The sequence below is a fragment of the Phocoena sinus genome, chromosome 18 (genome assembly GCF_008692025.1).
Source record: "Phocoena sinus isolate mPhoSin1 chromosome 18, mPhoSin1.pri, whole genome shotgun sequence".
Taxonomy (NCBI): Eukaryota; Metazoa; Chordata; class Mammalia; order Artiodactyla; family Phocoenidae; genus Phocoena; species Phocoena sinus.
Window position 1 is genome coordinate 3,825,444 of NC_045780.1, and position 22,429 is coordinate 3,847,872.

At 43.2% G+C, this 22,429-nt stretch overlaps 1 protein-coding gene across 1 annotated transcript in view; it reads left to right on the forward strand.

Annotated features, from left to right (window-relative positions):
* Nucleotides 1-22,429, forward strand: part of ATP8A2 (ATPase phospholipid transporting 8A2) — a 444,189-nt gene that overhangs the window by 278,475 nt on the left and 143,285 nt on the right. Inside the window, exons 27-29 of the mRNA XM_032611707.1 lie at nucleotides 10,077-10,151; nucleotides 17,070-17,192; nucleotides 19,155-19,233. Coding sequence (XP_032467598.1) covers nucleotides 10,077-10,151; nucleotides 17,070-17,192; nucleotides 19,155-19,233 — 277 coding nt within the window. The remainder of the gene's footprint in view (nucleotides 1-10,076; nucleotides 10,152-17,069; nucleotides 17,193-19,154; nucleotides 19,234-22,429) is intronic.

Consider the following 22,429-nt stretch of genomic DNA (forward strand, 5'->3'; position numbering starts at 1 on the left):
TACATATTTCTGCTACCTCTTCTGTAATAAACCCCCTGCCACTGTTCCAACACCAGGAGGTTGGAAACAACTGTCATTAATGGACGGGAACAGATCCTAACCAGTGATCCCAGATGAAAGCTTCATTATTTCATTGCTAGCCTCCAGGGCGATTTGGTCTCCTAACACTGGAGCACGGGTTTTGGGCTGAGAGTCTGAGCCTTGAACTATTAAGAAATGTAAGTAGTCCTTGACACAATTTGGAGCGATTACATTCTATTGTGCCAAGAATTCCGTATTAAAAATCGATTTAATTGTGCGTACTCCATCTGGTCGGTATTATGATCTTTTATGGGAAGGAAACACGATTCTGTATTTACCTGATGGTCCGTAGGATAAGCATGTCGTTTGGCAGCCCTGAAAAATTAAGGAAACATTGAAAGTGTTTATGAGATTTCCCTTTACTGACTTGTGGGACTTTTGAGCTGTAAGATTCAACGTCTTAACGTCGTTTGGGATTTTAATGGAAAAGAAAACGTTTAAACTGAAGCAAGAAAATTTCTACGCGCGCATCGTATGCTATATTTATTTGCATGTGATATTCCTCTTTTATGCTTTTGACATTCTAATCCCTTTAAACATAACTTAGATGGTCATGTTAGTATTAATTTGTGTTTTTTTTATTCAAAAAATCTGGATAATGAAAGGTGAGAGGCTTACTTTTGTCTGCTGGGTCGTTTTCAACCATATTTAGCGAAGGACTGTGAGATTTCAGCTTGAAATATTGCTGGGAAATGTTTTTAAAACCAGAGTGATTGCATTTTGTTATGTGGTGTGTTTTTCAAAGGAGTTTAGATCTTAATCTGAAAAGGAGCCTTAGCTTCCTTCCATGGCATTAGAGGCTTAAGAATGAGATCATTTTGTTAATAAGTGTTTTTGAACTGCTGACGCGCTTATAGTTGTGAAGTATTTTGTTCCTGTCACAATCTTAAACTGTCAACAGCATGGTTAGTTGCCTTAAATATTGATTTGATTCTGAATCGCCTTAACTTGTTTTTCTTTTTTAAAAAGTCACTGATTTGTTAGGTAGGGTCTACTGTTACTAACTATAACAGTCTATCAAACACCTATTTGGTAGCAGCTACAATATCTTTGTCTCTGTGCCCTGATTTCCTCATTTGTGAAATGCAGACCATGCCTATTTGTTAGGGTTGCTAGGAGCTTTAAATGAGATACTATACTCCATTTAGAAGGTTCTGCTCGAAGGTTCTGTGCAGAGTAGGCATTAAATACACATTAGCTTTTATCATCATCGTCAAAAACAACAATGACAGTTCTGTAGTGTGTGGTTTTCTTTCCATTCGTTCGTTAAAAATAAAGTTTGGGAAAGGTGTGGGGAGGAATAAATTAGGAGTTTGGGATTAACAGTACTCTCTATGAAATAGATAATCAGCAAGGACCTACTCTATAGCACAGGGAACTCCACTCAATATTGTGTAATAACCTATATGGGAAAAATACCTAAAAAAGAATAGATACAGGGCTTCCCTAGTGGCGCGGTGGTTGGGAGTCCGCCTGCCGATGCGGGGGACGCGGGTTCGTGCCCCGGTCCGGGAGGATCCCACATGCCACGGAGCGGCTGGGCCCATGAGCCATGGCCGCTGAGCCTGCGCGTCCGGAGCCTGTGCTCCGCAACGGGAGAGGCCACACAGTGAGAGGCCCACGAACAGCAAAAAAAAGAGAGATACTGGAGGGGAAGTTCCTAGGCTATCTTGCTACTACTGTTATTCTTGTGCTGTTATTATTTTTTAATTTCTGATAATCCTTACCCTGTAATAGCATCCTGACTTTTCTCCCTTAATTTCCTGTCTACCTACCTAATGACTTACCTAGTCATTTTGCCTTTTCTTTTGTCAATCTCATACTGTTTCTTTGGCGTACATTCCTCCATTTACATACATATAGATTTTACATTTTAAAAGACAGAATTGCTGCATTTATCCCCTAATAAAGAACTTTAAGGGGTTTCCCCCTATGCTTTTTGTTTTGTTTTGTTTCCCACCGTTAACAGCACTGCAAAACAACATACGTTTTTATATACAGGTGCTTTGATTTATGAGAAATGAACTTCTAAAAATAGAATTTCTAGATGAAGTGTATGCTTCTTTTTTATCCTAATGCATACTGCCAGATCGAATTCCAAAAAGATTGTAGCCCTTTGACTTTTAAACAGGTATCTCTAATCAGCTCAGACCTGACTGCATATCACTAGATCATGATGTTTGCCACTTTAGTGAGAGACCGAATGGCTAATTTATTTAATTACTCTCTGTAGGGTACTTTTCCACTTCAGTCCTCTACCGTGGGTCTTGGAAGAGCCGAGTAAATTGAGGAACAGTTCCCCCCATTCCCGGATGAAGCAATCATCCAAGTATGTGGCTGGGAGCTGAGAATCTGAGTGGCAGCAGGTCCAGCTGCCAAGGTGGTACAGTGGCGGCTGGGACCCGTAGACAGGAGTCTGTGCAATTAGCCAGGACGGTTACTGCATTTTTGGCAGTGGGGCAGCAGTTAAAGCAAAAAAAGGATCTTTTTCCAAGAAGGAAAAGCCATTTAATAAGTGTGGGTCAGTTCGCTCATAACAGCGCTACATTTGAGCAGGAGAGACCCCAGGAGCTTGGCAAACCATCACTACTGGCCAGTATTCCTCCCAGCTCACAAGTCTGAGGCCGTCCGGGCAGAACCTGGCTCTCTGCTTTGACTGTATCCATTTAATAGCATTCCTAGTTAACAGAGTGAAAGCAGAGGAATCTTTGCCCCCTTAGTCCAGAAGCGTAAGATTTAGTGGCTGTAGAAGCCGTGGTCCAAGTAACCGCACAGCAGAGGGGGCGGGCAGTCTGTCTGTACTGCGGACCGTGCGCTTGGGCGTGCAGCTTGAAACCGTGGTCCTCCAGAAATGACACTGATGTTTATGAATGGCACAGTGCTTTCGTTTTTGTAGATGAATCAACATTTGTATATGACTAACCACTGTGAAAGTCTGATTTTATAGTGTGTCAGGGAGCCATCGTGTACCTGTCCTGTGAATAAATAAAGTAAAAACTCGGTACGTTTACATAAATATTTTAAAATACGGTGTGTTCTCCTACTTTTTCCATTTCACCTAGGGGAATCTTGCCAAAATAAAATCAAGTTTGAGTCTTTACAGTGTAAGAGAAAACCAGGTCATGGATTTTGAAATTAGAAGATGAATTGTGTTTGTTTTGTTTACTTAGGTTTTAATTTTTTCTCTCCCAAATAAATCTTTCCAATGAAATAAACAGGTCTGATCATCTAATGATGGATTATTTGAATGAAGGTTGAAACTGAACTGGAGATGTTGAAAATTAGCTGCTTTATACTTTTCAAAAAGCCGCGGCACCTGCAACTGATAAAAATTAGGACAAACATATCAAAAATCTTTGAAGAAACATGTGGCCCAGCCAGTGCCAACTTGGACAGAATCAGAACACTGGCTGCTTAGAGGAAATATCTCAGCATTCAACTAATCAAGGATGTTAATCTGAAGTAAAGACTGAAAATTGTGACATGGGTAGGATTGCTCAGAGCAAAGGTTAATGCTGAGAAAGAGAAGCTTGATTTCTTAGGATCTTTTCCCCTTACTGTGTATTTTCAACAACTAGAATGTCATAGTTATATGAAATTCACTCTCAGTCTTTAAAGTGATTTCTCATTAATAATTTATCAAGATATATTCCTGGTTTAGGGATCTACTTTTGTCAAGTTCTGCATTCACATGCATTGCTACCATGGCCTCTAAAGAGTAAGGCCTGTGGTTCTATGCATGAGGCGTCAGGCCAGAGAGTAGTTACTCAAAAAGAAGCGAAGATTTCTGAATCCTCACCCGCTACACACAGATTTAATCATGGCTTCCTGCAGTCTGTCCCATGGCGTTTTTTTGCTTATAACAAACACGTTACAACATTATTTCGAAGTTTTATCAGGTTGACCTAATGAACCTATTTCTTTCATCCAGGGTTTCTCAATAGTGGCACCCTTGACATCTTGGACCAAATACTTCTTTGCTGTAGGGAACTCACCCGGGCATTGTAGGGTATTTAGCAGAATCTTTGGCCTCTACCCTCTGGGTGCCAACAGCACCCTCAGAACAGTTTCCAGACATCGTCAAGTGTCTCAAAGGCAAAATCAACCCTAGCTGAGAATAACTGCTCGAAACAGTTATCTAAATAAAACATGAACGTGTTTAAAAAGTTCAAAATAGTACGAGAGGTATGAGTGAGTCTCCATACTACCACCTAGAGAACACTTCTGCTCCCTCAAGATAATGAACAGTTTCTTATGGGTCTTCCAGAAAGTCGCCATGCATATGAGAGTGTGTACACCTGCTCTGTATAATCATGACTACTCAACATATACCTTGCTATTTTTCATGTAATAATATATCAGTGAGAGTTCTGTATTACCATGCTCACACACCTATATTGCTCTTTTTAATGTCTGCATAGTATTTCATCGCTGTGGATGAATTATATCCATTTAACTAGCTACCAATCTACGTGCAGGTTCTAACGTCTTATCCTTCCAAATAATGCCATGGTAGCATCCTTGTATTTTTATGTTGAATACTATGTGGTTATAGCTATAGGATATAGAGTATGTTCCTAAAAGTGGAATTGCTGGGTCAAAGGGAAAATATGTTAAACATATTTGTGGACAATGCTATATTACCATCTGGGTATCAGGGTAGCTGTTTTCTCTGGTTATCAAGCTTTTAAATCTTCACCCATTTGTTGGGTAAAAAAATGATATCCCGGGCTTCCCTGGTGGCGCAGTGGTTGGGGGTCCGCCTGCCGATGCAGGGGACGCGGGTTCGTGCCCCGGTCCGGGAGGATCCCACATGCCGCGGAGCGTCTGGGCCCGTGAGCCATGGCCGCTGGGCCTGCGCGTCCGGAGCCTGTGCTCCGCAGAGGGAGAGGCCACAGCAGTGAGAGGCCCACACACCGCAAAAAAAAAAAAAAAAAAAAAAAAAAAAAGATATCCCTTTGTGTGTGTGTTTCATAAAAAGTGAGATTTCCTACATTTATAAGTGGTTTTGTGTCCTGTGATCACACTGCCTGTATATTCTTTCCCTGTTTTCCTAACAGCTTGTTGGCATATTCTTTCTTATTTGTAGGAACTCTTTATATAGTAAGGAAATTAGATCTGCACAGACGTTACAAACATATGTGTACTGTTTATGCATCTTCTTTCAACTTTATTAATATTTTTTGCTGTGGAAATGAATTGTTTCAAATTTATTCCTCTTTATTAACATTTTTTGCTGTGGAAATGAATTGTTTCAAATTTATTCCTCTTTATTAATATTTTTTGCTGTGGAAGTGAATTGTTTCAAATTTATTCCTCTTTATTAATATTTTTTGCTGTGGAAATGAATTGTTTCAAATTTATTCCTCTTTATTAACATTTTTTGCTGTGGAAGTGAACTGTTTCAAATTTATTCCTCTTTATTAATATTTTTTGCTGTGGAAATGAATTGTTTCAAATTTATTCCTCTTTATTAATATTTTTTGCTGTGGAAATGAACTGTTTCAAATTTATTCCTCTTTATTAATATTTTTTGCTGTGGAAATGAATTGTTTCAAATTTATTCCTCTTTTTGTTTGATTTCTGAGTTTGTCATACGGAGTCAGTTTCACATGCAAAAAATAACTTTTTTTTCCTGTTTTCTCCTAACGCTTTGAGTTCGTTTTTTATGGTTAAGTGTTCAAGCCATCTGTGATTAGTTTGAGTATATGGAGGGAGACCACAATACTATACAGGTATAACTTTTCCTATACAGAATGGTAATTTATTATATGTTAAAGGGCATTTCAGCAGCGTGAGATAAAGGTGGTTTATTAACCAAGTGTTGTTGACATAGTTGCCTCACATTTGGGTACAAGATAATGACGCTGGGTCCATACTTGGTGCTTGCAGGGAAGCAGTGCAGGGCCACTGCAGCTCCGTGAGGAAAGGCAGTGACCTCAGAATGGCAGGCGAGGGCCTTGTCCACTCTAGGGCTTTGTAAGTTAGGGTCACGAATTCAATCTTATTCGAATAGTGTTTCTTTTTCACATTTCTCTTGTACTTAGCATATATTTGGGGGTTTATATTTTTATCCATTCAGCATTTTAAAATGTATTATTAATATAACACATATTTGGTATTACTTCTGTCGTCATGTTTCATGTTATGTTTTCAGCTCTTGATGTTTCCTTGGTTTCTACCTTTTGCTGAAATCCTCTTCATGCTTTATTTCCCTAAGGACTTGTGAACATTCACTGCTGACTTCCGGTGTTGTCTACTGTACCCGAGAAACATGAAGCCAACTTGACTTTTCCCCTCGTAGGCTAATTGCTTTTTCTGCCCGAATATGTTAAAAAACTGATCCTATAAAATTTTAAAACTCATTAATTCATGTATCAGGGTTTGTGTGGTTGTTGATCTTTTGGTGGCCGTTGTTTTGTTTCCTGGAGACAAAAGGTGTCTTCTCTATTTATTGGCTGATTAAGGTTTTAGAATATTTCAGGAATTTTTCTTCTATTATATCTTCGAACATTTGTTTCTATGCTTTTTTTTTATACCTTTTTAAAAATAAATTTATTTATTTTATTTATTTACTTTTGGTCGCGTTCGGTCTTCGCTGCTGCATGCGGGCTTTCTCTAGTTGCAGCGAGCGGGGGCCTCTCACCATTATGACCTCTCCCGTTGCAGAGCACGGTCTCTAGGTGCGCGAGCTCAGTAGTTGTGGCTCCCGGACTCCAGAGTGCGGGCTCAGCAGCTGTGGCACATGGGCTTAGCTGCTCTGTGGCATGTGGGGTCCTCCCGGACCAGGGCTCGAACCCGTGTCCCCTGCATTGGCAGGCGGACTCCCAACCACTGTGCCACCAGGGAAGCCCTCTCCTTTGTTGTTTTTTTTTTTAAGGTACACCTTTTGGGGTTTTTGTTGTTGTTGTTATCTTTGGAAGGCAGTCAGTTTCTCTTAAATTCAGTGTTAACTTTTGTTCATTGCTCAGTTTTCTCGAGTCTGCCCTACCCTACCCTGACTGGTTTCAGCAGTGTCCATTCTGGGTTTTATTTCCATGGCCTTAATCTGTCACATCGACCTTTCCTTATTTGTTTCCTTCTTTGATATCTTACACATCTTATTTTAGCTCTTGTTTCAATGAAAGGCCACATGTTCTTTAGCTCTTTTCGCCTTGTCAGGAGCATTCAAAATATTTTTCTGTGCTTTGACCTGGTTCTTCCTGTGGAGATTGTTTCATATTATTATCATTTATTTATATGTCATATTCTTCTTTGTTATTTTTTGATGATGTCTAGGGGAGGGGGCTTCACAGTTTTTTCAGAACACTTTCTCATCAGTATGTCTCTTCCGCACTGGTCACCCGTCACTTTGTAGTAATGACCACCTCCCTCGCCACCATTTCTTCTCCTCAGGTGACTTGGAGGCCTCTATGCCTCACAGGGAATTTCTGTGCATCACAGGTTTTCTGTTAGGTGAATTTGCATTTATTTCTTTTCACTTTGCCTCGATTGGTATCGGCTGAGTTGACTGCTCTCTTTGCTCGGTCCCATGCCCTGCCATTCTCCTCAGTCACTTCTGGGGGGAAAAGGCATTTGTGTGCGCATTGCCCTTGAACTGCAGTTTGCCTGCTGTGTTGAATTGGACCAGGGACCTCAGCCATGACTCGTACCTACCTCTGTATCTCACCCTCTGAAGAAGAGCTGATTCAGCTCTTTCTGGGGTTGTTCCACCTCTTTGTTGGAAACCTTTTCCGTCGGAAGGTTTTGTCTTCTATTGACATTCTCCCTTGATTTGATCCTACTTCATCGTATTTATCAGCCTCTATTCTATGTCATTTGTAGTTTTAATTAAGGCTATCATAATTTCATTGAAAATAACTTTTCTATTTTCAATGGTTTTGCCGCTTTCTATTGGTATTAGGGAGGGGAGGACAGTAAAAATAGTACTACTCTACCTTCAGCAAAAGGCACCACATTAACTGAATTAAACAATGAAATAGTTGTGTTCACTAGATATTTATCAATGTTCTCTGTATTGTTTGAATAGGAGAATAGAAAAGTATAACACAATCTTGGGAAAATTAGGTTAAGACCCTTGAAGCACTTTATAAGTATGCTTGAATCAGGTGTGGACCTGGACTCTCATTGCACTAAAAGTTTGGTTGGAGTACTGATTGCTGAGACCTCATGTGATAGGGAGGCCGTGCAAATAAAACTGTTGTTTTAGGGATGGCTAATATTTGAATAGGTGTGGTAACAGCATTCTGAGCGCAGAGCAGAGCACAAACTTGTGATTCTTAATTCTCCACCAATATTTCTTCACTGAGAATAGCCAGGCCTCATGGGGACCTCTGGGGAGGTAGTTGAAATGAAGAGTAAATAGGAGTGAGGAAGGGTTTTTGAAGGTCAGCAAGCTTATCTTAGATTTCGGAGGGATCCCTGGTAGTCCTTTGAATGAGGGAATGAGATGATGAAAGCTGTGCTAAGAAAACTCTATCTGGAAGTCGAATTGAGGTATTTCGTCCGATCCCACTGGGACATGGTGACTGAGTCCCTGTTTGTACCGAGCGTCCTACTGGCTGCAGTTGTGCAAATCTGGGAACAATTCCTGGCTCAGGAAACTTAGTCTGGGGGAGTCAAGAAACTGACTTAGAAAAATCTGACTTAGTAAAAATGTCAGTAGCAGAGTTAATCTCAACCCAGATTATTATGGGGTGGCTGTTCCGTGTTGCCAGAGTCCTTCCACGGTAGTAATGGATTCAGTCTGTCATGATATTACACCACTAAGGTGGATTCTGTGATTAGCATGGGGTACATTAAAAGACTACCCCACATCACCGGGATCCTGCTGTATCATATAAATTCAGCTGAATTTTAAACAGCGGCGTTTTGTATCCTGTATTTCTGTATTTACTATTTTTCTAAATCAGGTTTCCATTCAGCCTCCTTATGGCTCGCCCATCTTCTGCTTCACTCTCACCACCTCCATATCTTCTCCTAATTATACCTGGTAATGGTTCCTTCTCGAAGATAATTTTTTTCTTTTATAAATTTATTTATTTTATTTATTTATTTTTGGCTGTGTTGGGTCTTCGTTGCTGCACACGGGCTTTCTCTAGTTGCGGTGAGCGGGCTTCTCATTGTGTTGGCTTCTCTTGTTGCGGAGCACAGGCTCTAGGCGCATGGGCTTCAGTAGCTGTGGCACACGGGCTCAGTAGTTGTGGCGCACGGGCTTAGTTGCTGCGCGGCATGCGGGATCTTCCCGGAACAGGGCTCGAAGCCGTGTCCCCTGCATTGGCAGGCAGATTCTTAACCACTGCACCACCAGGGAAGTCCCAATAATTTTTTTTTTTGTCGTTCATGTCCCTGGCACTTTGCTCTGCAGTTGTTTTTATGTCAGTCTTGCCTAATCAATTAGAATTATGGTCTACTTGAAGACATAATCTGTACTTAATTTATTTATACATCCCATGTTACTCCAAAAGATGATTTGAGCATGTTTCTTTCCTATTATTGTGTGTTGCCCTTTGCTGAGGTGGTGGACATTTGATTAAGGAGGGTCAGTATTTTATGAGCTAAGAACACACATGACCAACAGAGGAGTTTCTGTGGTTTTTTATTTATTTTTATCTATTTGAAAGTCCTACAAAGATAAATCATATTTATCGAGTCAACTTTATAGGAGAAAGAACATGAAGTTGAGACCCTTCCAGTATTGAGAAAGTGCTGACACAAAACATATTAGATGTAAATTAAACATAAATTGCTTTTCTGTAAATATGTACGTGCTACCCCTTAAAGTCGATGTACGCCTTAAATTTTCGTTAAAATATTGGTATTTGTGATACTGGGAATCTGTATTTTATGAAAGAGCAACGCCTGTGACCCTCTGGCTCTTTATCTCTCGGCAGCTGCGTCCAGCTGGTGGTCCACATTCCCCACTACGCCTTCAGTGAATGGAAACATTTAGGTCAATATTGATACAAAACTTCATGAACTTTTTTCTCTTTCAGCTTTGGTTCGCCTTTGTTAATGGATTTTCTGGGCAGATTTTATTTGAACGTTGGTGCATCGGCTTGTACAACGTGGTAAGCAGTCTCCGTTTCTCTCTGATGGCATGCAGAACTAAACTGTTTGTGTCTGGGAAGTGTATCTAAGTCCCTCATCTGCCTCCATGGCAGGCAGCGCAAATACATCTTTAGGGCCTTTGTTGCTGCCCCACATCCTGCAGAAGCCCAAACTCTCCACACGTGGTTTCAATCAGAGGAGATCATGCTTGAATAACCCCATGAAATTATTAACCCATATATCTTGAAAATAGACCCTTGTTACCTCCTGACTAAATGCCCGGGCAACATTTCCATGTTTTTAGCTCAAGAAAAAAATTTCTGAGCTACGTCCAAACTCACTCCACTCCATGATTTTATTTCTGAATTCTTAAACATATGCGAATATACAGTGTGTTACCTGGTGTCCTTTTTGTCCTTCTTAAAAGCGTATCTGTCCTTGTGGAAGAATGTTTCCTCCCACAGTTAGTGCTAAAATAATGAATTCTGACTTCCAGCTCCCATGGCGCATGGTAATCTACTTATTTGGTGTTCTTCATGGTTTTAGAGCTCTGTTTTCATTACTTGACTGTAATGAATTCAAAAGCTAGAAATAAATATAAACTATAGACTAACATGACTATGTCTTTTTTTATGACTTAGTCTTTTTTTTACTGGCAAGGGGTCTAGCTTGGTGCTGTAGAGACCCGAGTACGCCACATTTCTGGAGTTGCACTTTCACCCCTGTTCTGGACCCTAACTCTGACATTCTCTGCCCTGGGGGAGTTTATACTCTGAAGCAGCCATCATAGGTAGACATAGATGGAAGTTACCAGACACACGATGAGATAAATCGTGGTGCTGTAAGTATTTACAATTTGTATACACATTCGTGGCTGGCTATTCAAATCGTCCATTCTCAGACTCCTCCCCCCCCACACACACCCTTTTTTAGTAGCTGCTGTGCTAGGTGTTATGTATAAAATGCTGCATACGACACGTTGCTTCAGCCCTGTGTAGCTTGACGGGTTAAGAGGGTCACACGTGTAGACTAAGATCTTGGGTTTAGGCAGCATTCAGAAGATGGTAAGTGTGTTACTCACTACAAAGTACACTAGTACATTTGTTGCTAATAATTATGCCCCCAAAGACAGAACTGACAGGTGATGAGAGCAGGGCTGAACTGATGGCCGCTTATCACCTATGCTTGAAAAGCTACTCTGACCCCCTACCACACGGAAAGGGGCTCCAGGGCCTCCCCTTGGACAGATGGTTAACTTTGCAGGACTTAAAAGTGTTTTGAGTAGGTTAAAATCATGTGACCGTTTAGGGGGAAATATACTGACCGCTCCATCGCGATTCAGTGTTGGGAGTGGCCAACCCAGGCCCACATACGTACTTGTAATTAGAAGGCTGAGACCTAGGAGGCTATGTTTGGCGCTAAGGACTGAAATGCATGTCACTGGTTACACGATAAAAATGGATTTTAGCCCTCTTCTCACGCTCAGGCAGGAGTGCTAGGTTCTTTCCTTAGCACCCTGTGGTCTCGGGCAGTTCAGATGCATCCAACAAGCTCGTACTGAGTGGCTATTACACATCAGATGCCAATAGGCTGTAGGATGATGTTGGTCAAGATACGGTCCCCAGACCACCTGCATGAGAAGCACCAGGATTTCTTTGAAGATGCAGATTTCCCAGACATTATCCTAACTTAACAAAGAGTTTCTCAGAGGTACTGAGAAGCAAAACAAAAATTTGAATAAAACTTTCTAGCAGTGGTTACCCACATTAAAGTTGAAGGCCCACGATGACCTCTGATCCCTAGGGTTGGGGATATGTTTTATACCCTTTGTATCCTCCAGATGAGAGACGATATGGCAGCAGAGAAGTGAATTCCCAGGTGAAATGGCCCTGTGACCACGGGTCCACAGTACCAGTGTGGGAGACGGTCACCAGGGAGCGGTGGCAGAGTTGGGACAGTCAGATCCAGTGGGGTCAGAGGGTCATTGGCCTCCACAGTCAATCACTGGAAGGACCAAAGCTTTTGAGGACTTGGAAGTCTGCCCCCATAGCAACTGTCTTGGTAACTTTTGGTTGAAATAAATAGAAACCTAGAGAAGAGTTGCAAAAAAAGAGTACAAAGAACGGTATACCCAGACTCATCAATTATTGGCATTTTGCCTACCATATGCGTCTCTCTCAAGACACGCACACATGTGCGTACGTAGGCTCGTGTGCCCACACACTCCAACACGTATATTTCTGAGCCGGTTGGGAGTCAGTTAAGACATAATGCCCATACTGTTCATCCTTTAGTGCATAGCTGGACCATTCTCTTCCATAACCGCAGTGTAATGATCAAAATCATACAATGTAACATGGATACAATACTACTTGTCTAAGCCCTACTACCCCGTATTCCAATTTTGTGGTTACTCCTCTGTTTAGCCTTTGCTTCCACTCCAGGTCCCTCCACAGAGACCCAGTGCAAGAGGTAGTTTGTGACATCTGAGACATTGCTACTGACCCCTCTTCTGGGCTGGAGTCTCCCTTGCCATTTTCTTTCTTTTTTTTTTTTTTTTTTTTAACATCTTTATTAGAGTATAATTGCTTTACAATGGTGTGTTAGTTTCTGCTTTATAACAAAGTGAATCGCTTATATCCCTTGCCATTTTCTGCAAGCAGTATTGCTTTTTTCCTTTTCGGTACTTAATGCTTCATGTTTGATTCCCCAAGCCAGCTAAAGTAGAAAGTCATCGTTTTCTCAGTCTCATTCTCAGAGCAGATTACATAGCATTGAAACTCCTCCATCTCCCAAGGTCATGAATCAATGCCGTCCTATTAGATGCTCGTTATATCCATAGTCCAATCTCTACATCATTTTAGGTTATGAGTAGAAGGAGACTAAAGAGGCTACCAGTGACAAAAGCTACCATGATCAAATGGATTTTAACTACATTTTATCCATTTTTTAGTGAAGAGATAACTCTTTTTAACGCTGTTTCAGAAAATATCTCCTCCTTAATTTTCAAGCCAGCAGAATTTGAAGAAAACTGAGCCAGCCTTACTTATAAATATAAAAATTGTAAATAAGGTATCAGCAAATAGAATTCAACGTTGTATCAAAAGAATAAAATATTTGACAAAGAAGGATTTATTTCAGGAATATAGGAGGCTCAAAATTTTTAAATGTTTCTAAGTATCACTGTATCAGCCAAAAAAAGAAAAATGTGATCCCATCAGTAGATGGTGCAAAAGGCTTTGAGTCAATTCAGCTGCCCGTTCCAAAATAAGGACTCTAAATAATATAGGAAAGAAAGAAGTCAATTAACTATAATGCAGGCTGTTTATAAAAAAACCAGTAGCATATTGCCATAAATGGTAAAATTCTAAAATGATTTCATCTTAAATAAGAAATTAGTCAGGGATTCCTGCCATCACTATATAACTCAGCACTGTTTTGGAATTTTCAGCAACTACCAAGAAAATTAAATAACTATTACAAATACTAGGAAAAAGTAAAATATTTCTGTGCTTATACAAATATATGCACCAAAAATGGCCATGTTAAATATGTTCATATATGACTGTACCTCTAAAAAACCCAAAACATACCAGTAAAGAAATACTAGGATTATAAGAAAATTTGATAAGGTGGCCAGATTCATAATAAATGTATAAAAACCCGTAGTTGTTTTCTGTCCTGGCAATCACTAGCTTTTTTTTTTTAATTCTAACAGTGAGCGCTTAGAAATGCAAGGAGAATAGTAATTCCTTTCAAAATAGCAATTAGAATTATACATTTCATAGGAATAATTTTTATAGTACCTCCATGAAAAACACCCCAAATCTTACCTAAGTATATGCAACAAGATTTAACCAAATGGAAAGTCATACTATTTCCTTGTATGGGAAGACTTAGTATCATAAAAAACTTAGTATCAACCCTTCCAAAATTAGTATATAAATTTATGTGATTCCATATAGAATCCCAATGGATGATTGTTTGGGGGATGGGGGGAGAAGGGAATTGCATAAAATGATATTAAGGTATGAATGAAATTAACAGGCATCTAAGAATAAATATGCAAAGCATGTTCAAAAAAGACCAATCAGAAAGGTAGACTTACGTGAACATCTGACTGTACTATAAAGCTGCCATAGCCACATCAATGTGGTACTGACAGAGAACTGGACAGATAAGTCAGGGAACTTAGCACTAAAGTTGGTGGTCCAGGGAAATGTACATTGTTTAAAAGTAAGAGTCAAAACTTAGGTTGATACTAATTTTTCAAGCTGGAGAGTATTAAATAGAATATAGCAAGCATTGCTGACAGGGAAGCAGGGAGAAGATTGTTGTCCTCTCTGAAGGGAGAGATAAACAATGGGAACCTTTTCTGAAGGCAGCCAAGCAGCATCCTCTAAAGTTTAAAATACATGTATTTTTTTACCCTTACAGACCTGCTTTTGGGAACCTTTCGCAGAGAAATAAAAGATAAAGGATAGATGTTACAATATGTTCTAGGTGTTTATTACATGATGTTTGTGGCAGTGAAGAACTAGAAATAACATGAATGCCTGTCCATAGGTGACGGTTGAAAAACTATGATCCATCCATACTATGAAATATTATGTGAGCGTGAAAAAGGCTGCTTCGGGGTCAAACCCAGGGTACTTGGGGACTTCCCATGGTGTATTGTTTAATGAGAAAAATAAGATGAAGAAAATGTGTTTGATGTCTTGTTTCTGTAACACAAATAATGATCCCGGGCAGTGTGTGTGTAGAGGGGGAAGGGGTATGCTACAAGCTGGGTGAGAAATCTGGTAGGTTGTTAGCCTGGGGATGTGATGGGGGAGAGGATTTGAAGTGGGAGGAAGGAGGACGTAAGTGAAAAAAGGAAAAGAAAAAATAAAGCTGGCTGTGTAAAGAGTATGCAGATAGCTTCTTTAACCAAACGGTGAGGGCGAGTTTATATACTGAGTGTGCAGAGCTTTTGAGATGCTTGTGGGGTGCTTTCCTGTAGCGTTTGTTATTGTGAGATGTGAAGGCCACCACTCGGGATCTTGTTCTCCCTGAAATCTGTAGAACATTGACATCCCAGGGCTGTTTTCCTCTATGCTCCCGGGTGAAGATGGAGCTGCTGGTGAGTTTTATGGGCTTCACCCCACCGCAGCTCTAGTTGCTTTATCCCAACAGACTTGGAAAAGGCTGACTCCTCTGGTCGGATGTTCAGGCTCCTGGGAACTGGTGTGCAATCAGAACTCTCGTAGAGACACACATCCAGTTCCCACGGCCCTGAGAGCTCGCTGGGCTCGTGGGTACAGACTTGCTTAATGCTGTTGCAGAGCAAAGAGCGACCCGTGCACACACCCAAGGAGAAGGTGGTCCTCGGGTCTGCCACACCGCCTGGGCTGGATGACATGCTTGTTCCAACCCTCTTCTTCAGCTATGTCACACGCTATAGAGGACAGGTAAAGGTAACAGTCTTAGGAAGCACCGTCCAAGGGGCTTCCCTGGTGGCGCAGTGGTTAAGAATCCGCCTGCCAATGCAGGGGACATGGGTTCGAGCCCTGGTCTGGGAAGATCCCACATGCCGTGGAGCAGTGAAGCCCGTGCACCACAACTACTGAGCCTGCGCTCTGGAGCCCGTGAGCCGCAACTGCTGAGCCCGTGCACCACAACTACTGAGCCCACATGCCTCAACTGCTGAGCCTGCACTCTAGAGCCCACATGCCACAACTGCTGAGCCCACGTGCCACAACTACTGAGCCTGCGCTCTAGAGCCCACGAGCCACAACTACTGAGCCCATGTGCCACAACCACTGAGCCTGTGCTCTAGAGCCCGCGAGCCACAACTACTGAGCCCACGTGCCACAGCTACTGACCCCATGTGCTGCAACTATTGAAGCCTGCATGCGTAGAGCCCGCGCTCCGCAACAAGGGAAGCCACTGCAATGAGAAGCCCACACACCGCAACAAAGAGTAGCCCCCGCTCGTCACAACTAGAGAAAGCCTGCACACAGCAACGAAGACCCCATGCAGCCGAAAATAAATAAATAAATTAATTTTTTTAAAAAAAGGGAAGCACCCTCTGCCCAAGAGCTGGGAGGTGATTCTGTCTGCATCCCAGCCTTGTCTTGTGCCGTGTCCCTAGCTAACCGCCATCCTGAACATACTAGAGCTTCCCCACAAACGTGCTATCCGTGTTTGTGCCTCAGAGCTTTGTGACGGGTGCTCCTTTCATGGGGGTGCTTCCCTCTGCATCCCTCCCACCAAATCCTGCAGGTCCAGACAGGGCAGAAGCTGTTGAGTCCAAGCATTCTTCCTTGATTCCCCGTCTCCTCTCCCCCAGGAGTGATTTTGCAGAGTGCTGTGTTTTAAGTTTGTTCTATGCCTGTTGCCAGCTGCCCCATCCCCAGCTCTGCAGCAGACGGAGTTCCTAGCAGTCAGGGACCTGCTTCCTTGCCTCTCCCTCCTTCTGCTTCTAAATCTCTCTTTCCCTGGGGATTATCACAATACCTGGCCCATCATGCATTCCCCTTAAAAGTCCATCGAATGAATAAGTGGGTGAAGTACATAGTGCTTCCTGAAATGTGAGTGTAAAATCAGGATGGAAAGTTGCACACGGGGCCTCAGCACTCACAGGAAAACACTGCCACACTGCACAGAGCTCACCACGGCAGGATGCTAAGTCACAGCTCGTCTACAGAGGAGGGCAGTTGTTACTGGAACAGACTTCTTGGCTAATCAGATACTTAGGATGTTGTTTTTAGCGTTCATTAGGCAACAGTTTAAAATGGTCTTTCGTTTGTTTGTCGGGAGGGTGTCTGGGGAGTCGTGAATCATTGAACCTCAGGTTTGGACTCAGTCGAGAGTTAAGTCATCGTCGCGTAGACCTGAACCACCGGGACTGCGTGAGTGGAAGGGCCTCTGGTGATGGCTCACTGTTGTCTGCGCAGATTTTCACGGCGCTGCCCCCCTTCACTCTGGGCATCTTCGAGAGGTCATGTAGCCAGGAGAGTATGCTGAGGTTCCCGCAACTCTACAAGATCACCCAGAACGCCGAGGGCTTCAACACCAAGGTAAGCCACGCGTGCACAGGGCCCCTCGGAAGGCACAGGTGCTGTGTCCTGTCCCTCAGCGCCGGTACCTGCTCAGAGGGGGCGTTTGAAGGGTGGTGAGGCCCCGGGTCTCTCCCGGTATCGCAAGCACGGTGAATTCAAGCTGCCACATCGGGAAGGAAGCGTCCGTCCCTTCCTGTTCAGTAACGCCTTCTTCTTCCCTATGTGGGCCCCCCATGACCATGTGACCAGAGGCCCACACGCCCCAGGACCTGTAGGATCCAATCGTCCCCCACCCCATAGAGCCCTGTCGCCTGGCACGGCCCTCCCTCCATCACTGCCTGGTTCTCAGGGACAGGAATATGTCCCTTTAGCCGGTGAGGAAATTTGGCCAGAGGTGAACACAGGAATCGAGTCAGGCGTGGGTATTATTTTCAGTCTGGTGGATCAGGAAAGAGAAAACATCTAGACAGACATGGAGTAGGCAGTCCTGAGATGAGCCTGGCTTAGGTGTTACAGGGGTCCCGCCATCAGGAGCGGCTAAGGAGTCTAGTGTGTCACTGACCCCCCAGCCACAGCTAGGAGGGCAGAGGTGAGGGCCCCCGGCTGGAAGGGGAGGTAGGTACCCGGCTGGGTCGGGAGGCAAAGGTGCCCACACGCCTGCATCGCCGTGTTTCCGTCTCCGGTGTTTGTGCAGGAGGGGATTCGGAGGCTGGAACAGAGGCTCGATGCCCAGCTCGGTTAAGACACCATGTGCCGGCTGTGTGTGTGATTAGCCTGCGTGGACACCGACCAAGGCTTTAGGGAGGATGCCACGGGAGTCCTCGGTAGAGAGCAGTCTCTGAAGGCTTCGTTTTGAGCCAGGTGTCGTGCTTGTCTTCCTTCAGGGCTGCCTCCTGTTTGGGAAAGCGTAACAGGCATGTCCACATCTGGAGAAAACACAAGGGGATACTGCTGGTTCTAGTGTGTTCCATGCACGAGGAGACGGGGCTGACTAATTATATCGGTCCTTGTTCACCATGGCTCTGTCGATGGGAAATATGGCCTGTTTATGCCGCATTGTTTACGTAAATCGTTACAGAGTTTGAATTCAAAGGCCGTGTGAGGAGAGAGGTAGGGAGAGGACCCGTCGGAAAGGTAGCCGAGCTGAGGGTGCTCGGAGACTGACCTGCAAGCATTTTGAAGATCTGGGGGTGGGGGGACAGGGGGCATACAGAGAGCAGGGAGAAGATAGGGAAGAAATGAACATTTAAAATAGGAAAATCCCACTGTCTTATAATTTCTCATTATTTTCTGTTGTCCCGTCACTACTTAAGATCCAACTATATATGTGTGACAATTCCCAGAACAATTTGTAGATTTTTAAATAAATTCAATCTGGCTGTAGTAATTCTGTCATCTCAGAGTTAAAAAGATGAATGAAATGCATTTATGGAACTATAAGTTAGAAGAAACTAAACTTCGCGTTCTTCTGTTTGACCTTTCAGGTGTTAAAGAGAATTTTTAAAGTGTATGATATTCATCTAAATCCTAAAAACTGAACAATTGTACGGGAGGGATTTTAGGGGGTAAAACGAAAGAGTGAGCATGCCGTGTAGGAACTTACATTTTAAATGTTTTTCATGCTTTCAAGAGTATGGCTTCAGTCTCTTCCTTAACAGTTTGACCCAATACCCTTTCTCTGGATGACTATAAAATGTGGTCTTTCTTTCCGTTCTAAAGGAAATGGATCGTCATTTATTTTTTGGATGTGGATAGATTGTATGCTGTCCTGTTTATATGTGAATACCTCTTTAGGTCTTTGTACTAGAGTAATATTATCTGGAGATAGCCCAGTCATCTGTATGTAAAAAATTGGGGTTTTTTTCCGCCTTCTGGAGCTGGGCATCGCAGCCAGCATCCCTGACAATGAGGGGCTTGTTGAGCTACACAGAGTTCAAGAGTGTGGGCAGCTCCTGACTCCCCTGGTTTGTTTTCCCTTAGGTTTTCTGGGGTCACTGCATCAACGCCTTGGTCCACTCCCTCATCCTCTTCTGGTTTCCCATGAAAGCACTGGAGCACGGTAGGTAATGGCTTCGAGATCCAACTCTCAGCAGGTAGCTTTGCAGCCCCTCAGCGCCAGTTGTTCACAATTTTCTTCCCCAGTTCTGCAGACCCAGAGATCACAGGAACAAATTTCAAAAGAAAGGCATAGGAAACATCTGATGGGCTTAATAGCTTGTAGGTTTCACCCATTCTGGCTCTGAGAACCCATTTTCTTTCCAGTTGCCTGGAGAGTTTAAATACTAGGAATTCTAAACTTTATTTTTAATAACCATTTTTGAGTCAAGGATCTTGAAGAAAAGCACTGTCCTATAACGAAACATCGATGCCTCTTGTGCCCCAATTTGAAATTTTCTGTTAATTACTTGGACTTTCGTTTTCCAAGCCTGACATACCTCTATGCCAAATAACTCAAATCTCGTGAGAGTTTTATCTTATGCCCAGTTTTCCGAAAGTCTCCTTTCCTTGACGTACACTTTTCAAGCAAACGTTTAAAGCTTGCTGGAGGACTGATTCTCCCTGTTGGTTTCAGTCTTCCCTAAGCTGAAGGAGGGGTGTATTTGTTCACACTTCTTAATACATCCAAAATGTGACCTCTTAAAGAGACATACCTTTTAGTCTCAAAAAGGGAAAATGTGTTACAAGAATGCTACTTTTTACCCCTCTCAAATCATAATAATACCCCTGGGGAAAATCATTCCAAATGTTGGCTAGACAAGGCCTTTCATTGTATAGAGAACCGACAAATAGAAAGTTTCCAAGCTTCTTTGTTTCTGTCAATGTTTTTCTGTGTTTCAAATGGACATGATTCATCCTTACTGACGTGCTTTAACCTGTCAAATGCATGCCCAACAAATGTGTTGTATACCCTGTGACCTCTTCTCTCAGTTTCATCCGATGCCCTTTTCCTTCAAGGGTCCCTAAGTCTCTAAATCAGAAAATACAATTTTCTGCTTCCAGCCCCACCCCCAGAGGGGCATTCTAGTGGAATCGTTCTCTTTGAATGATAAAGCTTTCCTGTGATTCATCTTCACTAATAGTAGATTTAATTTCTTTTGAAATGGTTTTGTGAGTAAGGGCTTACAAATATAAGAGTGTTGACTGTGGTTTGTTTTAGAAGCTCTGACAGTTTGGTGATAAAGCAGCCGTCATTGTATCAGGCTGGGCTGGGGATGGGAGGTAGTGTGTCTTGTGTGTCTCGTGAGCACAAGAACAGGTTTGGCAGGTGTTCTCTCGGCCAGGAGCCCAGCCTTTCATCCTTAGGAACAGACAGGTCCCCCCACCCTCTTATCTCGGCATAGACTTTGTCCCTAAATGCGCAGTGCTTGCCTTTGGACTCACAGAAGTTTGGCACGATGGTCATTTACTCGCCTGCTTCAGAAGGAGCTAGCACAGCCTGTTTTCAGCAAAGACGATGGTTTTCTGATCCTGAGTCGTGAATGTGTGCTTTGAGATTGTGGTCTGTAGTTTATGTTGGGATCATTATTGTTTACCTAGATTCCATCATGTAAATCCATTCATTCTCCTGATGTGGTCTGTATTTGAAAGGGGACAGACTCCAGACAGTTACTAATTTACCTAAGAGATATCACCAGATGAATTTCAAGTTGGTTTCTATCACCCTTACCTGCTTCCCTCAGATTAGCAATTTGCCAAGCAGCCAAAAGAATGATTTTTTTCCCCCATCTTTAAAATCGTTATCACCATCATTGTCAGCATCATTATTTCATCATATGCCTTCAGCACAGAGGTTTTCTTTTGGTTGTGTTGTAAACAGTAACCTTTTTTTGCGGTACGCGGGCCTCTCACTGCCGTGGCCTCTCCCGTTGCGGAGCACAGGCTCAGCGGCCATGGCTCACGGGCCCAGCCGCTCCGCGGCACGTGGGATCCTCCCGGACCGGGGCACGAGCCCGCGTCCCCTGCATCGGCAGGCGGACTCTCAACCCCTGCGCCACCAGGGAAGCCCAACAGTAACCTTTTGAGTGAAACTGTTGAAGGTGAAATAAATAGCAAACATTAAGTGTATTTAGCAAAGAACAACCGGAGGCCAGTTGGTGTTCTTGGTCACTGGTTGATGTCCTCTAACAAATGGAATGAATATTTTAGGATTAATTTCTAAATTCTCACTATTAATATACAGCGAAATGATTATTGTTCCTTAGCGCTATTCATTCACGTGATCCTTATGTCTGAGACACTGTGGTAGATTCTGAGGGTGGTGGGTCTCACCCTTCAGGGAGTTTGTAGTCTGGTAAGTTAGCGGGTAGTTCTCTCGCAAGGCAGAAAATCATTCTCAAGTGAAATACAGGTAAAGTGCTCTCGGACTGTAGAGGGCTGAGAGAGAGATGCCTTTCAGGTGGGATGATTCACGGCTCGTTCGAGGAGATAATGTGTAGCCTTAGCCTGAAAGTCCAGGCAAAGGGAGATGTGGAGGGTTAGAGGAAGAGGCAAACGAAGGAGAGCGATGCTAGACAGATGTGGAGAGCTTGAGAAGGTCATCCCTTCCAGGGTGGAAGGCAGGGCAAAGTTGGAGAAGGCAGGTGAAAGCTGGATTGCCGAGGGCTTGGAACGCGACGTTAAGAAATCGGGACTTGCTTTGGAGGCAGTGAACAGTCAGTAGAGCTTAGATCAAGGCAAGTATTGTGATCAGAGCAATTTGGGGGAAATGAATCCATCGTATCTCGTTAAGGCGAATGGTAGAAGGCAAACTGGTGGCAAGAATCCTAGTTAGGTTTCCTGATCCAGGGGAACCTAAGGAGGGTTAGACCCAGGGACTGGGAATGTGTTTAGAGAGGAGGGAGCATGTTTAGAGAAGAACTTGATCGGCAAAATCACTGCAGACCTAGGATGTGGCAGGCGCCGAGGGTGCGGTGGACATAAGAGCATGTCTTGGTCCCTGGGGGCTTCCATAAGGTCAGAGCTGGCCATCAGGAATCACACACATAATTGCTTCATGGCCAGTGTGCTGCGTCCTACAGGCTGCAGGGGGAGCTTGTAATACCGGGACACAGCCTAGTCCAGCGGGTCAAGGAAGCATCTTCTCCGAGGAAGTGATACTTAAGTTCTTAAAAGATGAATAGGGGATGATCCAGTAGGGCCGGGAGGTATGGGTAAAGGCAGGGAGAAAAAGCATTCCTGGCTGGGACCACGAGCACACAGGCCTGGTGCTGCCGAGCAGCTAGGAGAGCCCGTGGGCGGTGGCTCCCAATGGGGTG